Consider the following 18496-nt stretch of genomic DNA (forward strand, 5'->3'; position numbering starts at 1 on the left):
ATATGAAGAATTGGACCTGTGTGTACCAGAAAAAAACCTATTACAAAGTAGTAAAAATATAGATTGAAACAAAAACAAATTTATCATTTTAATTCTTAAGTATGGTTCAGTTTTACTTATTTTTTACTTAAAATAATTCACTATAAATTCATTGAACATACAAATGTAAAAAAAACTTTACATAACTAAATATTGGGTGAAGTAAAAAGTTCTGAGCATTTTTCGGCTTTAATATCTTACGATGTATAAGTTGCGACTTAAAGGCGACATAAAACTTAAAAAAAAAGTTATTTGACAGTTCTGTCTTTTGTGAATCTAGTTGTGTGTTAGAGCGTTTCAAAATGGAGGTAAAAGAAGAAAAAATTTGATACATTCTTCAGTACCATTACGATCAAGGAAAAAATCGGAGCAGGCGGCCACCAAAATGAGTGTTCCATAAATGCAGTATCAAATGCAACAGCAAAGCGTTAGTTCCAATGCTTCCGTTCTGTTAATATGGACGTCGAAGATGAGACATGCTCTGATAGGCTACTAGTTGAAAATGTTGATAAAATTATGGAAATTCTTGAGTCAGGGGCATGCGATCACTTATTCCATTGTCCAGGAACTGAAGATTAGCCAGAAAACTATTTGAAACCATTTGCATAAGGCTGGTCTCAAGAAGAAACTCGATGTATGGATGCCACACGAATTAACTTTTGGAGCCTGCGATTCTTTGCTGAAACGTAACGAAATCGAAGCATATACATACAGGACAACAGGCGAAAAAGATCGTGGTTCAATTGCGGTGAGCCGGCCAAAAGTTAACGACCAAGAAGGTTTTGCTGAGTGTTTGGTGGGATTGGAAGGGAATCCTCCACATAGAACAGCTCCCATCATTCAATTCGGACCTAAATTATCAACAACTGACCAGGTTGAAGCAGGCGCTTGACTAGAAGCGTCCAGAATTGGCCAATATGAAGCGTGCTGTGCTCCATCAAGATATCGCCAGGCCGAACACATCTTTAAAGACGCGCCAGAAGCCCCGAGAGCTTGGATGTGTAGTTATTCAAGCATTTGCAAAATTTTCTTGATGGTAAAAAACTGGCCTCAAGAAAATGAGTTTTTTGCCAATAGAGACGAAGAATTCTACTATCGTAAAATTATGGAATTGCCTTCAAAATGGACAAAATTTATGGATGAAAACGGCGCATATTTGATATAAATCCGAAAATTCTAACTTTATTAATTTCACCGTCGAAATAAAGAGAAAAAATGCTCAGAATTTTTACTTCACCCAATATATAAGTTAAATACAAATTAAGAATGTTATATACTTATTAATAAAATTCTGTACTGTTTTAATGATGTTTACTTAAGTAATGCGAAGAGGGTTGAAGTAAATAACATTTAGTTTGGAAAGACATTAATCAAGTTATATATTATTAGGAACGTTGCGAAAGGGGCTGCAAATCCTTTCAATTATTAACGATGCATTTGCAAAGTGTGTATTAATTCTGCACACACAGAGAGAGCGACGAGCGTCGCAGTCGTTCCACTTAATATTAATTTAAAATCGCATGGTAATTAGCTGCTCCGACGAAACACAATTACCCGACACTGATAATATTATGACACCTCGAGAGGTGGTCTAATTACGCCTACTGCGAAATCCAATTTGCATCTTAATTTCAAGAAGACTGTCGAGGAAGACAGGAGACGAATACGACCTCGCCTTCGTCTCTTCCTTTCATATTACCCAACAAATCCAATAAATTAGTTCAGCTGAAACTAAGATTGTTGCATTCACAACTTCAAACGGAATAGTAATAGATCTTTGGAAATATCCAAGACATTAACATTATTTCAATGGAAACTTTTATCAAATTTGATAATCCGTTGCTCGACAAAGTTATTATGTTAATTATACTGCGGACGTGTAAGAATCACCGCCGCCGATTAGCGTATTTATTTAATGGCTCGGAAGGCCTTGGTAGTTAATGCCTCCAAAAACTCTGTGGAAAACTTTAGCGTTTTGCATTTGAACCATCCCGGAAAATCTCGGGTTTTCCATGATTACAACCGATTCCATGCATACATACCTTAACAATGGTCGAACACGCGAACCAAAGCGAAAATCTCGTCCAAAGGACCACAATTAAACTAGTTCGAATCTAATTTGCGAGCAACCACCCCACATCAATTATTTTATAATTACAGGGCTTCGCGCAGACAAGATTTTCCCCTATCCATTTTCTTCGTGTGGAAATTATTATGCCTAGGCGCGGTAATTATGGCATCGATAAAGCTCGTGACACGAGCGGAAAATGGAATTTTCAAATCACATGAAAATGAATATAAAAAAAACAACTTTGAAATCACCACGCGCGTGTTAATTACGTTCCTTCCTTTAATCTGTTTCTTTAATTGGATTCTTTAATAACCTAGGTATAATAAATATACGCAACTGAATCAGGTTTATGTAATTATTTTCTTATATATTTTATATAGAAAATACCTGTTTCGGTGCTAGGACGTACGTGTCCTTTCGACTTTCAATCCGATTATACTTTGGTCATATCGATCGTTCCGTATTCTATTATAGGCGTATCAATATTGCCCAAGCACAATGATATTGGCTGCTGCCTCATAGATTGTACACGATTATTACAAAAGCTCGGATAAAAAGAGTAGAAAAAAAAGAAAATGAGGAACTAGACGGGGATGGAGCGATATTAATCCGGGGAAAATTTTCCAAAGGCAATTTGTCTTTTATTGCCTTTAACCGCCCTTTACCCTATCCACAACAAGGGAAAACGAAAAGGAAAACCTCTAATTTCGTTCACTTTATTATCGATACGATAAAATTTAATTGAAACATAAATTTCCGTTAATCGAAACCCAACAAATCGATCGTTAAATCATCATAATATTTCAAATAAAAAAAAAAAAATCATCTTTAGAAATTAATTTAATTATCGTTATTATTGAATTACATGATTTTCAAATTCAGTTCTCGAACACTCTTCCAACCCAAAAAAGCCTCAGTTTACAAACTTAATTTATAATCATTAGTATCAATTTGATCTGATTTTATAATTCAATTCAGTTCTTGAACATTCTTCCAAAACAAAAAAGCTTCGGTTTACGAACTTCAATTATAATCATTAGCAACAATTTGACATTACTATTGTCCAAATATAAATTAATATTAAACATGATTGAAAAAATATAGGATAAACTATTGATTTAATAATTCAGTTCTCGAACATTTTGCCAAAATTAAAAGCCTCGGTTTAGGAACTTCAATTATAATCATTAGCATCAATTTGGTCTAATTTAATTCAAATACAAATTACTGATAAACGAGATTGAAATCATTTAAGATAAACTATTGATTTAATTATTCAATTCAGTTCTCGAACATTTTTCCAATACAAAAAAGCCCTACTTTACAAACTTAATTTATAATAATTAGTATCAATTTGATATAACTTAATTCAAATATAAATTTAATTCAGTTCTTGAACATTCTTCCAAAACAAGAAAGCCTCGGTTTACGAACCTCAATTATAATCATTAGCATCAATTTGAATTTACTTTAGTCCAAATATAAATTAGTGTTAAATAAGATTGAAATATTGAAATCATATAGAATAAACTATTGATTTAATATAATTCAATTCAGTTCTCGAACATTCTACCAAAACAATAAACCCTCGGTTTACGAACAACAATTATAATAATCAATTTGACATAACTTAATTCAAATATAAACTAGTGTTAAACATGATTAAAAACGTATAGGATAAACTATTGATTTATTATAATTCAATTCAGTTCTCAAACATTCTGACAAAACAAAAAAGCCTCGGTTTACGAACTTCAATTATAATCATTACCATCAATTTGACATTACTTTAGTCCAAATATAAATTAGTGTTAAACATGATTGAAAACATATAGGATAAACTATTGATTTAATAATTCATTTCAGTTCTCGAACATTCTGCCAAAATTAAAATCCTCAGTTTACGAACTTAATTTATTATCTTTAGCATCAATTTGATATAATTTAATTCAAATATAAATTACTGATAAACGAGATTGAAATCATATAAGATAAACTATTGATTTAATAATTGAATTCAGTTCTCGAACATTTTGCCAAAATTAAAAGCCTCAGTTTACGAACTTCATTTATTAACATTAACATCAATTTGACATAACTTAATTCAAATATAAATTAGTGTTAAACATGATTGAAAACATATAGGATAAACTATTGATTTAATAATTCAGTTCTCGAACATTCTGCCAAAAATAAAAGCCTCAGTTTACGAACTTAATTTATTATCTTTAGCATCAATTTGACATAATTTAATTCAAATATAAATTAGTGTTAAATATGATTGAAAGCATGTAGGATAAACTATTGATAATTCAGTTCTCGAACATAATTCAAAAATAAAAAAGCCTCGGTTTCCGAACTAAATTTATTATCAATAAGATCAATACTATGCAACTTAATTGAATTATATTTTTTTGTTATACTTAACTGAATAATTAAATATCAAATTTTCCCCTTAAATATTTCCTTAGTAATAAATTAAATTATCTTAATTATTTTTTAAACCAACAAAACATATTTCAATATAAATTTGGTTCTAAAATGTAATTTAAAAAAAGCCTGGGTTTTCGAACTAAATTTTATTTACTTAATAGTCCATTTATAGACAAAATATCTTAAAAAGGCTTGTATTTCTGAAGCAAATTTTTCTTTCTTGATAATCAATGTATAAATTCGATACAGACAAAACATTTTAAACGAATTTCACTTACAGAAAGATTATATACAATTCTACAAAAGAACCAAATTAAAAATGTTATTACATAGTAGAGAAGTTCACATGCAGACTATGCGAACAGAATCAATTCCGTTCTTGCTTCCCTATGCATTTAATGCTCCGAAAAATAAAAAGGAACTGTTAAGAGTTGCAAAGGAGTCGTACGTTTAGCATTTTAAATTTGGAGAAACGCGCAGCTAGAATAAAATAGCTTTTTATATTTATATTTCAATATTTACATCCAGAGACAGAATTGCATTCATATTTCGATGCGCCACTGCGAAAATGACCAAAAAAAATATACATCTTTTCCAACATGCAGCAATATTAAATCAATTTCCGTTAAGAAAAAAGGAAAAACGAGAACTATACGGAAGGAATTTTTCGGCCGAGCGATAATTAAGAACTTTTCTGCGACGGAAATTGCGCACTCCCGGCGCGGAAATTCACCGAAAATTGAAAATTTCAAATTCGAAATCGGTTCACCCAACTTTCCTTTTGGTCGCATCTATTTATTTTCTTCTCTTGTTGAGTTTTGTTCACGAAACGTCTTCTGCTATGTCAATTTAATTTGGGTCCTTCTAGTACTCTCTCAGGTGGAACAACTACCACTGTATTCCCTGCACCGTCTTCCTCTTAACTCTCCAGACGCGTTTATTTGCTTTTAATCTCCAACTGAGAGAGGGAGACTTTATTTAGATTGCACCGAAACCTTCCTTTAAAACAACCCCATTACAGAGACCGCACATTCTTTGCGCCACTTCACATGTCCTTCCACGATGCACACATTATTCTCATTAAAACAAAAACGCTCAGAAGTCTATCTACAAAATTTCATTTAGGTTTACCAGACAAAATACAATTTGAATTTGTTTGCATTTTACTCTCAAATAAATTTAGTTTGTTTCAAACAACTAAAACTAAGCGTAAATTATCATTTATACACATTAATCTATAAAATATAAAGAATTTGTAAAGTATCTACGTTTATTTAAATATTTATTACTACTTGTTAATTACAAAAAAGTTTGGACAAATTCATATAATTAAAATAATAGTAATTATATTTTTTATATTTTATTTTCTTATTCATTTTAAATTATTTGGTAAATCTATAAAAATAAAATTTCTAAATCTTACACAACTTTTTATTTTATATAACACCTTGTTACTCGCGTGGCGTCTGAAAAACTCCGTTAAATATAAAGTTAGTAATTAATTTATATAAATACATAACAGATTAGCATGTTTACAATATCTTCATCATCACTACAATCGTTTGTTTCTCATTGTTGGTTAATTTTTTGAAACAAAAACCCTTTTTCAAAAATGATAAAGTAAAATATTAAAACACTACTCGCGTGACGACTGATAGACTCTGATGAGGAAGGTACATAGGTCGAGGTTGTACCACGTTTCCAGTTTTAAATGTTACGGTTGCTTTGCACCTATTGGCGTCTCACAGACACCAAGCGAGTAACGAAGGAATACAAAATATATTTTTTTTTAAGTTTTATTTATATTTAGGGCTTTATTCAAAATTAATCCGTTAATATTCTACAGTGCAATAAAAAGCTAAAAGTAAATGTAATAAATCTCTAATTTTCATTAATTCAAATCTGCGGGATTTTCCTTTACGCTTTCAAAACTTTCAGCTCATCGAGCATTTACTTTTATGAAATAATCACGTTTCGCCGCTGCAGTTTTTAATAAGATAAATAACAAATAAAGGGTTTTAATACGATGATAACAGTAACATTTCTCTCCTTTTTTCAGGAACTTATTTCATCTTGTACGACTTCATAGACTACTTTGAGAAGGACGGGCCGAGTTACTTGCAGCGAGACAAGTACCATGACATCATTAACACCATCTTCAAAAATATGACTCGCCTCGAACGAGACGCCATTGTGTTCCAGGTAGCTATAAACTTTACTTCTTTTAATTACCGCCCGGATCTCTCCTTTCTTCTCTTCTCTCTTTTTTTTTGTCTACTCTTCCTCCGCTACTTTCTTTTCTTTTATCCGCTCTCCTTTCCGTTTCCTTTATTTGCAGTTTTAATTTAGTTTTAATTAACTTTTATCCCGAACAGTACACGGATTGGGAGCACATCAACGACGGTTACTTAAACCAGAAGATGATCGGGGATGTAGTCGGAGACTACTTCTTCATCTGCCCCACCAATCTTTTCGCAAACGTCGCCGCCGACAGAGGCATGAAAGTCTACTACTACTTCTTCACTCACGTAAGTAAAAAAAAATACAATTTAATTTATTAAACACGAAAATTTTCATCGCAATCTCTTTCTCTCTTGCTGTTTATATTAAACTGTTTTCGATTTGGGTTTTCTGCTGAAAACCGCATCTGCTTCTGACAGTTCCTGCGAAACACAACGGCTTTTCGTTATTAACTTCCAGCCCTTTAAGAACTCTACTGTTTTCAATTCTCCACTTTGACTTTGCTTCTTCTGTACGTACAAAGTGAGCAGTTTTATTGGGCGTTTAATTGCTGGCAAAGCAAAAGAAAAATCTGTAAGAAAAGGTACGAAAAACAAGTAACAAGAAAGTGCTTTAATCGAAAGTAATTAATTATTTGGGTGCGCTTTGTTGACTCTATCAAGTAAAACTCCAACAACTAAACTTTATTTTAGCTTTAAATTAATTAGTTAATTAATTGAATCACGCTGATATTTCATTTATTAAGTTTATTTTATTTCTTCATTTTTTTTATATATTCTATTATATAATTAAAATAATTTCAAAATGTGAATAGAAAAATTTGTTACACTTAATTTTTCATAAAATCACAGTAATATTTTTTGTCAGATTCATACAATTCAATAAATTGTGAAACTAAAGTATTTTGTCTTTAATTATTTCATAGTAAAATATGATTTTCATTAAAATAATTAATGACTTCTGTACTTTAATTCATTATTTTGTAAATAAATCACAAATCATAACTAATTTGTAAATACAGTAAAACCTGTTTTTGTGCTGTAGATAGGGAAGAAAACGCACTTAGAAAATACGTCAAAGATCTACGAAATACATGAGAAAATACATTCGAACTAAATTCCAACTCATTGTACATATGGAGAAATTTTCAATATTCACATACATAATTCACTGCCACTCGTGTTAAACCAAAACGCGCATCTTCTTGTGATGAATTGGTTCAAAATCGACTAACAGAATCGTTTGGGCAGGTTGTCCATATGCACACTGATAGAAAACATTGCGATTGTGCCAACACCGTTTGAATTTGTTGGATTCAAAATAAAAAAATCGCATAAAAAGGGACCGCACAAAAACAGGTTCTAATGTATGTATGTATTTCTAACTTTAATTCCATTATAATGTAAACAAGCAAGTTATATAATTTTGATTACGTATGCATTATGTAACGACTGTTGTTGCAACTAAAACTATTTGGCAGCTGTGAACTTGAAAACTAGGTATGTAAATGGTACATGTGAGCGGTTGTCTGCTGATGTTCTCTTAACTGTAAAGGGAATTCCTGTTGAGATGTACCAAAAACACGGTACAACTAATTATAACATTAGTCTTAAATTAATAAAATTATACAATGTAATAATGTAAAATTAAGTGTTTTATATCTAACTAATTAAATAAAATACAAATTATCATTTTAATAGTTATGTATTATTTCGTTTTTTTTGATAATTGAGAGAAAAATTGGTCAATTTTTAATATTTAAACTATTTACTTTAAATTAATTAATTATGTGATGTTTGCCAATTAATTACTTGGAAATTTATTAATTAATTATTAAATAATCCATAAAATAGCGAAATTATGATAATGGATATCAAATTTTTGTATAATCTTTTGCAATTAGTCAAATTAATTTTTACACACATTTATATTATTAAAAATGTAATCAAATCAATGACCTATTAAAGATCAATAAATACTATAAATATTGAAGTAATTATTTGAAGTTTATATTTCAAATAAAAACTATCTGATTATGGTATTAGTTGTATTACTTTGACAAATAACTAATTATGGATATTTTTTTCGTAATATTATAATTGTTTTTTTTTATTTATTTAATAAGTTTTACCAAAATATCCGATTATATTTGTTGAAGGAGCATTTTGCAAATGGAGCTATCATTTCTAGGTAAAAATCTTATATTTAATTCAGAAAAAAATCAAAATTTATATGAACTAGATCAGATGTAATTTTATGCATTTTTTTTTAATGAAGTTGTTGCTGATATTTGGTGATTAAAGATTCTAGTAAACATTGTGTAATTTAGAAATTTTGAATTATCATTTCATTTAAATTTAGAAAGTTTTTTATGAAATTCTATAGTTTTTATTGAATGAAGGAGTATTTGCATAATTTAGTATAAGGATATTATACTAAAGAAAGCTATCATTTGGATAGATTCAAGAGTAAGTTGAATTGAATCAATTTTTATATTTACTAAAGGTTTAATTTTATATATTCTTAAAGTAATTGTTGGTAAATGAAGATTCTAGTAATAATTGTGATTTCATGAGATTTATGGGTTGTAAAAAGGAAATATATTAAATTTAGAATGTTTTTTTTTATTTAAATTCTATAGTTTTTGATAAATTGAAGGAGTATTTGTGTAATTTATTGTAAGTTATGAGTCTCTTTATACTAAAGGGAGCTATCATATGAATAGATTCAAGAGTAATTTGAATTCAATGAGTCTTTAGCTAAACGCTAATAACAATATTTATATATTTTTATGTAATTTAGAAATATTGAGCTATCATTTCATAAGATTTGAGGGTTACAAAAAGGAAATATTTGAAATTTTGAATGATTTTTATGTTTAAATTCTATAGTTTTTGACGAATTGAAGGAATATTTGTGTAATTTAATATAAGGATATTATAAGTCTCTTCATACTAAAGAAAGCTATCATTTGAATAGATTCAAGAGAAAGTTGAATTCAATCAATTTTTATATTTACTAAAGTTTTATAATTAGATGTAATTTTATATATTCTGAATGTAATTGAAGATTCTAATAATAATTGTGATTTCATGAGATTTAAAGGTTGTAAAAAGGAAATATTTTAAATTTAGAATGTTTTTCTTGTTTAAATTCTATAGTTTCTGATGAATTGATTCAGTATTTGTGTAATTTAGTATAAGGATATTAAGGGTCTTTTTACGATCATATGAAGAGATTCAATGATAAGTTGAATTCAATGAGTCTTGAGCTAAAAGCTAATAACAAAATGTATATATTTTTATATAATTTTGCATTGAGAAATATTCAGCTATCATTTCATTAGATTTAAGGATTGTATAAAAAAAATATTTTAAATTTAGAATGTTTTTCTTGTTTAAATTCAATAGATTGTTATGAATTAATGGAGTATTTGTTTAATTTAGTATAAGGATATTAAGGCTCTCTTTACTCAAAAGAGTAATTGTTGCTAATTGAAGATTCTAGTAATACTTGCATAATTTATTATTTAGAAATATTGACCTATCATTTCGTGAGATTTAAGAGTTGTATTTTTTTTTTCAAAATTCTATAGTTTTTATTGAATTGAAGGAGTATTTGTGTAATTTAGTATGAGGATATTAAGGGTCTCTTTACGATCATATGAAGAGATTCAATGATAAGTTGAATTCAATGAGTCTTGAGCTAAAAGCTAATAACAAAATGTATATATTTTTATGTAATTTAGCATTTATATATATTGAGCTATCATTTCATTAGATTTAATGATTGTATAAAATAAATATTTTAAATTTAGAATGTTTTTTATTGTTTAAATTCTATAGTTTCTGATGAATTGATGGAGTATTTGTGTAATTTAGTATAAGGATATTATAGGTCTCTTTACACAAAAGAGAACTATCATATGAGGAGATTCAAGTGTAAATTGAGGAGGGCATTTATTAGATGTGTTGTTTCATACATGTCTACTTAAGGTAAAATCAAAATTTCGGTTTTTATTCAAAAAAAAAAAGTGTGTTTTATTTAAGATTTAAATTGTCCGGTCTTGCTGGGATAACCTATATTAACGAGACTTTTCTAGTTACATGTAATTTTATATATTTCTTTCATGTAATTGTTTATTGATATTGACCTATCATTTCGTGAGATTTAAGAGTTGTAATTTTTTTTTCGAAATTCCATAGTTTTTGTTGAATTGATGGAGTATTTGTGTAATTTAGTATAAGGATATTAAGGGTCTCTTTACGATCATATGAAGAGATTCAAGGATAAGTTGAATTCAATGAGTCATGAGCTAAACGCTAATAACCGTAACATAGGATAACCGCAATACAATAAAATCGGTTATCACGCGATAAAGGGCTTTTTCGGTTTCACGTACTGCCTGTGCGAGTGGGAGGAGGATGAAGAGATGGGGGCATACCAACCATTCCCCCATCATCCACTCCACCACCCCAAGGGTTTCGTAGTGATGGTGGTTGTGGATGTTCTCGGGCACGCACCCTTCTTTTTCCCCGTGCTCGTTATCGTAACGTTTTCCACGATGCGAAGGGAAAATAAACCTGCCTGAGTTATCGCTCAGCTCCGACCGAATTTAATGTAATTGACCGTCCCTGGCCCATCGACGTCTTCTCTACCTCTCCCAAATGCAACGCAACTAATTGCCTTTTATATGGCTCAATTTTACACATATCCAAAGAAAACCAATCACATAGAATTCAACAGAAACCAAAATAATACTAAGGAACTTAAAATTGATTTTAATCAGTTTACAATTTTAATTCATAGTAGTCCCTGTTTGATTAACGCAAATTCGATCTACTTGAAGATATAAATCTACCTAAATCTACCTATAATCTTACTGTAAATGAAAATTGTAAACTAATTTTAAATATATCTATATACAACAGATTTTTTTTATTTCTCGAAATTTTCAACTAAAAATATTGTAAAAGCAATTTCAAAAACATAATCGGATATTTTGGTGAAACTTGTTAAATAAATAACTAAATATGTTTATTTTGAAAACCCTTAAATTTCATGAAATGATAGCTCAATATTTCTAAATGCTAATTTACAAAATTATTATAAAAATATTCAATTAACAATAATTAAAAAATATATAAAATTTAAACTTTCAGTTAATATAAAAATAGATTTTGTTTTCTGAATTAAATACATCACATTTTTACCATTAAATAATAGCTCATTATTTCCATTTGATAAATTACACAAACATTACTAGAATCTTTAATAAGTAAATAACACAAATGAAATAACATATAACTTATTTATTGATTTCCTTCCTTAACTGTTTTAGTTCAATTTCAAGAAATTATAGCTCTTTTAATAATTTTCAAAAAATATTACTTGCAACATTTAATAAAAAAAAAGGATACGTTTAGTTATTGACTTTTACCTAAACTATTGGAAATATTTTCATTTTTATATGAAATTGAATACACTCGTATTTTATTTACACATTTTTCGCATTAACATAGTTTAAAAATAAATGATCAAAATAACTATCGTTTAAAATGATACTTTTTTACACGTTTGAGTTTTTACACGGTTTAAAAGAAAATTAAATAAAAAATATATATTGAAAATAACCTATCCCTCGTTTTACACGGTACTTTTTGTTTTTACACGGTTTAACATTCAAAAAGTTACAATTTCGATTTACACGTTTTCCTCAGTGTAATACTATTAATTTCTTTATTTTATAAGATTTGCAGTAAGATGTAAACTTTTTTATTTTTAAATGCAAAACTTTTCTTTCTATCAGAAGTAATCTCAGATGAAATGATAATTTTCAGGAAATGCCTTTGGTTAATTATAATAATTGACTGTTCCCTGCGGCCTTTATCGAAATAGTTCCCTCTCACACAAAAGCGAACAAAGGAAGAGCGGATCCAGGAGGAGAGAGAGAGGGAGAGTTCAGGTTTATCAGGAGGCATAATTGGTAACTCGTTTGCGCGTTTTATCTTCAGCAATTTATCAAGGAATTGGATCGAATCCGTAAATTTACCTGTTCGAAATATCTAAATAGGCACAGCATTCTGAAATTAAACAGGAACCAAAACGCAGAGAATTGAAACTCAACCAAATGAACGAAACGGGTTGCAATTCCCCAAACCAAGAAGAAACTAACCGCTTATTTATTACCTCCCCCAAGAAGTTTAAAGTCTGAAAACATAAAACAATTAAGCGGCGTGTAATTATGTTTGCAGCAAGAAAAGCTGCCGCGAGACCAATAAAGCAAGTTTATCTATTCAGAGGAATCTTCGTAGAGAAGCTGCGCCCTTTTTCCATACAACAGGTCCTTTGCCTCCGTTTCAAGGAAAATGTTATTATTGCATAAATTAAACGAAATCCATTATTCAAAACGTTGCTCAACCCCTCTCCCGAAAACGCACACAATTTCCTTCTTTTCTCTCGTCCTCCTTTTTCTTTTTTCTTGTTCTTATTGTTTTGCATTCCGTTCGCAGCCATCCAGTCGCTTAATGGATAGAAACTTAATAATGCAAATTCGAGGAGCGAGGCTTTTCTTCCACCCTCCGCACAGAAATATTCGATTAACTGGTAACAATGATATTGAAAGAACGAACAAAGATCTTTAGGGAATCCCGGTTTATGTTTATTCGATTTAATGCGGTTCCAGTCAATCTACTTATAATATTATTTTTTTTTGTGTTTTACTGTCTTAATCTTTGTCTTGACAATAAGAAGCTTAACATGTTATAAGAATGTTTCAATTTTAATTAATATTATAAAAAAAATATCAAATGTTACAAATCAAAAAGTTATAATCAACATTGCTTTTATAAAATATTTTTCTCGTTATTAGATATCAAAAATTCCAGTTTTTCCATACAAAATAAAATGATTACTCGTCACTACTATTTGCTACTATTTGAATGAAAATACTAGGAATTTTATTTCAATAATATTAGATTTCCTTTCAAATTATAAGCTTTATAATACCCTTGATTTCCCTAACATTATAAAGACCAATCCTTAATTGCATAATCGATTCCAAATAGTCGGGTATTATTGTAGTTAACTGAAACGAAAGGACCTGAAACAGTTTAAACGGATCGTCTGATTATTGATTTTACCTTGTAACCATTTAACGTTTCATTTGAAGCGTCAGGTGGAGCATTTAAAAGAAAATTTCTCATGGTTTACGAACATTCTCGTTGACGTTTTTTCCTTCTTCTTCTTTCATATATATTTTTTATTTGTTTGTTATTTGGTGTGTGTACGTTTTCCATCGATTTTCATTTCTCTCCGCGTACTTTTTCCGATGTTCTCTCTTTTCATGTTCACTCTGTAAACTCCATTTTATTTGTTTTATTGCCATGGCAATAAATGGAATCATTACACCGTGCAGTTGATTTTTTTTTTGTTTCATTTTGCAAGTTTGCAGCAATTTGCATTTTGTATCCATTCAAGTGAATATTTTTTATTGGTCATTGTTTATTAATATTCATATTCATTGGAAAATCATTATTTTATATGTTTCTTTTTGTTTTAGTTGAAATGTTTTTGAAATTTATTACTATATTTACGTAAATTATCCTGAAAAAAGTTTTGAAAAAGTACTTTATATTTTGATATTTATCTCAAAAAAATTACAGAATTTACACATTTTTAATTCAGTAATATTGTCAATTTTTACCTTATTTTCATTATTTCAGAAAGTATTAATCAATTTTAGAATTTATTTTTAATTTATCAACTTTTTTATACTTTATATCGGAATTTTCCCATTTTATTCATAATTTTTAGAAAGATAACTTAATTTTACAATATTTTTCTCGAATATTTAAAATTAATTCAACAATTTTCATTTTCATTCAAGTAAATTAATATATTTATTTCCGAATAACTGTAACAAGATTTTCTCACGAATATTTCATTTTAGAATATTTTTTCTACAATAGATTTCTTCAAAATTAACTAAAAATAAATAAATATCAAAACTATTCCCTTTTCCAAGTGTCGGCAACGTGTGGCTCTACAATAAGATTAAGAGCTTAATCTTGTTGTTTTGCGGCTCCCAACTCTCACAGCAGTAAAAATAGCGTTTATTAAACAAAATTTAAATAATTAATTGACGTTAAAATAACAAATTTATAAATTTTCTTCACTTTTTAAGTATTATTATATTTAATTAGATGTAGACAATATACAATTACCCGGCGCATCCACTTCCAATTGTTGGAATTTGATATGCATGTCGGCATGAAACAATATCATTATTAATAAATATACTACACACAAACCACTTATTCATGATTTATTCGACGTTTTCTCAAAGCATAGAACATAGACTTTAATGTACAGAAAATTGTTTTATATTACGTTTAAGTGAAATTATAGTTCAATGTACCGACGTTCGTTCAACGAACAGAATTGATCCTCGGTTCTTAGAGGTAATAATATATTTATTTCCGTTTCCAACATCTCCCCCAAGCACAAAATAACCCCTGTTCTCATCATCTCGCGGTTATTTTGTGTATACAAAGAAAAAAATAACATAATAAAAAATATAAATATCTAAGTAGGGGGAGCTGTTGTTTCCAGCCCTTTTTTCATCCCTTTTTGGACCCATGAATAATTCACTGGCCCAGAAAAGCGTTGCGAACATTATGAGCATACATATTTAACGCTCGCTTCTTTCCTCCGCACAACAGAAACATTTAAAGAGTATGATTTTTATTGCTAATTAGAGCAGAAGGGTAAAATTTAATCTACGTACACGAGCCATGTTTTATTAGTAATTCAGTATACATGCATCATCATAAACATGATTTTTTTAATTCTATTATTTATTAAATTTAGTAAAGTTTTTGTGAACACCTGCATTTAATTAAACACCTGCGATAAGAAACACCAGTGTTTCATTGAACTTCTAAGTGAACAATTTCGTTTTAAATGAACACCTGCGTTTTTACTGAAGACCTGTGATAAGAAACACCTGCGTTCATTAGAACTTCAGAATGAACACCTGCGTTTTAATTGAACACATGTGTGAACACCTGCATTTTTGTTGAACACATTTTCATTATAAAGTACACATTTTAAATCAGTTCTAAATGAACACCTGCATTTTTACTAAAGAACTGTTATAAGAATCACCTGCGTTTAATTGAACTTCTGAATGAACTCCTGCGTTTTAATTGAATACCTGCGTGAACACCTGCAATTTTGTTGAACACATTTTCATTATAAAGTACACATTTTAAATGAGTTCTGAATGAACACCTGCGTTTTAATTGAACAACTGTAATAAGAAACACCTGCGTTTTAATTGAACAACTGTAATAAGAAACACCTGCGTTTTAATTGAATAACTGTAATAAGAAACACCTGCGTTTAATTGAACTTCTGAATGAACACCTGGTTTTGAATTGAACACCTGCATTTTTATGAACACCTGTGATAGGAAACACCTGCGTTTAATTGAACTTCTGAATGCACACCTGCGTTTTAATTAAACACCTGCATTATTATTGAACACCTGTGATAGGAAACACCTGCGTTTAATTGAACTTTTGAATGAACACCTGCATTATTATTGAACACCTGTGATAGGAAACACCTGCGTTTAATTGAACTTCTGAATGAACACGTGCGTTTTAATTGAACACCTGCGATAAGAAACACCTGCGTTAACACCTGCATTTTTATTGCACACATTTTCATTAAAACGTATACATTTTAAATCAGTTTATAGGCAGAAGTATTTGTTCAAGTTATCAAATAAGTTACATAATCAAATAAAATGTAAATACTTAAAATTAATATACAAGCCTTAAGAACTATACCAAGTTGTCAAACAAATATACTTGTTAAATACAATTTTTAAATTAAATTGATACAAGAATTTGTAATAAGTTATCAAATAATGTACATTTCAAATGTACAATTGCGTAGTAATAAATATATAGTTTCAAGTATATTAATAGCTGTAAAATGATGGTAATAATATATAGATTTGGATATTCAATTTTCTCCCTAACCTAGGTGGAAAAACTTGAAGGATGTGACTTACAGAGCACGTGCAACAGAGAGAGATAGAGATGATCGAAGAAGGGTTTGGAGAGAGAATGTCTCCACGGATTTTGAAATATTGAAAAGCACTTCGTGATGCATTTTCAATGGCGATACTCACGCTCTCGGGGTGCGCGGTCCTCCCCCGAAGTATGAGGAGAAGAGCACAACAAAAAATAATAATAAAAAAAAGAGAGAGAGAGAAGAAATTGCCCTCAATTCCATTTTACGATACTCGCTCCATTATATTTTCCCATGTATATGTAAATCGCATTTTTCTATAAGTTCTATTTTGTTATCTCAGGTATAGACACAAACACAAACAATTCCTTTCAACCCCTCAAACCCAAAACTCCAGTTATTAGATTTCTTTATTAAAACAATAAAAAATAGATTTTTTTTTATATTTTACTGCACTTTTTAACTAGAGGTATTTTATTTCTGGAGATCAAATGAAGAATTTGAGTGCTGGCATTTGCAGAGCGTTGTTGTTGCTGTATCAGAGACACGGAACAAAGGTTTCCGAAAACAGCATATCAACACACACATATTCACCTGGTTGGGAATTGTGCGGAGCTTCAAAGGTGTGCACAATACAAAGAGCGACTTTCCGCTCACGAAATTAACTTCTGTCATAGAAGCCCGAGCGTTTTGCATGCACGATGGATATATGCGATTATCTTTTACGACGCAAGCGTTTTCTTTGGTTTTCGTTGAGGATGTAATTAGGTGTTGGGTTCTGGCCAGGACAAAAGGGCGTTGCCGTTTTGAATTTATGATCTTAATCTTTGTTTGCGTGTATATATGTATAAGCAGATAGAGAGAGAGAGAGACACAGTGAGGATCAGGTTTGGTATCGGAAAAGGAGGAAGATGTGTGCGTTGTGGCTTTGGGGATGTAGTCTGTAGTTGTATGCTGGGAGTTGGAGAGAGAATGGGATTGTGTTTGTGTGTTGATGTGTGTGTGTATGAGAGGGATGGAGAGAGAGAAGCTTTGTATCAATACGATCTATCACAAAGGCGTCTTTTGCAGCGGACGAGCACGTCCCTATGGGGCGAATGGATGGGAGTCATGCACGGAGACGAGATAGAGTACGTGTTCGGTCACCCTCTGAACATGTCCCTCCAGTACAACTCCAGAGAACGAGAGCTCAGCCTGAAAATCATGCAGGTTTTCTCCAGATTCGCAGCAACCGGGTATGTTATCATCATTATCGTCAACATCATCATCATCATCTACAAAAACATGATCATCAACTACATACATAATGTAAAGAAAAATGTTCGTGGTACATTCTACAATTAGGTATTATACATAATAACTAAAGTAGAATTTCCCTAAGTATATAAAAATACATAGTTTTTATCACATTTTACATATTTGCGTGGTTATTAACATTTTCATAAAATATTTATTTCAAAAAAATACAGTTTTCAAGATTTTCAGCAAAATTTAATAAGATTGTATTGAAGCTTTGAAACATAATCTAAATTCAATGTCTCATTAACATTACGCTAAAGCAGTTTTATCAAAATAAATTCAATTAAAGACCTGATACACACATAAAGTATATGAATGGAAAATTTTCAAGTTTTTCAGCAGAAATTAAAAAAAAAAAACTTATTAGGT

At 29.9% G+C, this 18496-nt stretch overlaps 1 protein-coding gene across 1 annotated transcript; it reads left to right on the top strand.

Annotated features, from left to right (window-relative positions):
* Window positions 1-495: 495 nt before the first annotated feature.
* Window positions 496-18172, top strand: LOC108557625 (acetylcholinesterase-like). Its single transcript, XM_017914220.1, has 5 exons — window positions 496-576; window positions 650-923; window positions 6603-6745; window positions 6919-7071; window positions 17900-18172. Exons 1-5 carry the CDS (start codon window positions 496-498, stop codon window positions 18170-18172), a joined length of 924 nt encoding a protein of 307 aa, XP_017769709.1.
* The last annotated feature ends 324 nt before the right edge of the window (window positions 18173-18496 follow it).

Source organism: Nicrophorus vespilloides, unplaced genomic scaffold, assembly GCF_001412225.1.
Source record: "Nicrophorus vespilloides isolate i.1.1-1 unplaced genomic scaffold, Nicve_v1.0, whole genome shotgun sequence".
NCBI classification, from domain to species: domain Eukaryota; kingdom Metazoa; phylum Arthropoda; class Insecta; order Coleoptera; family Silphidae; genus Nicrophorus; species Nicrophorus vespilloides.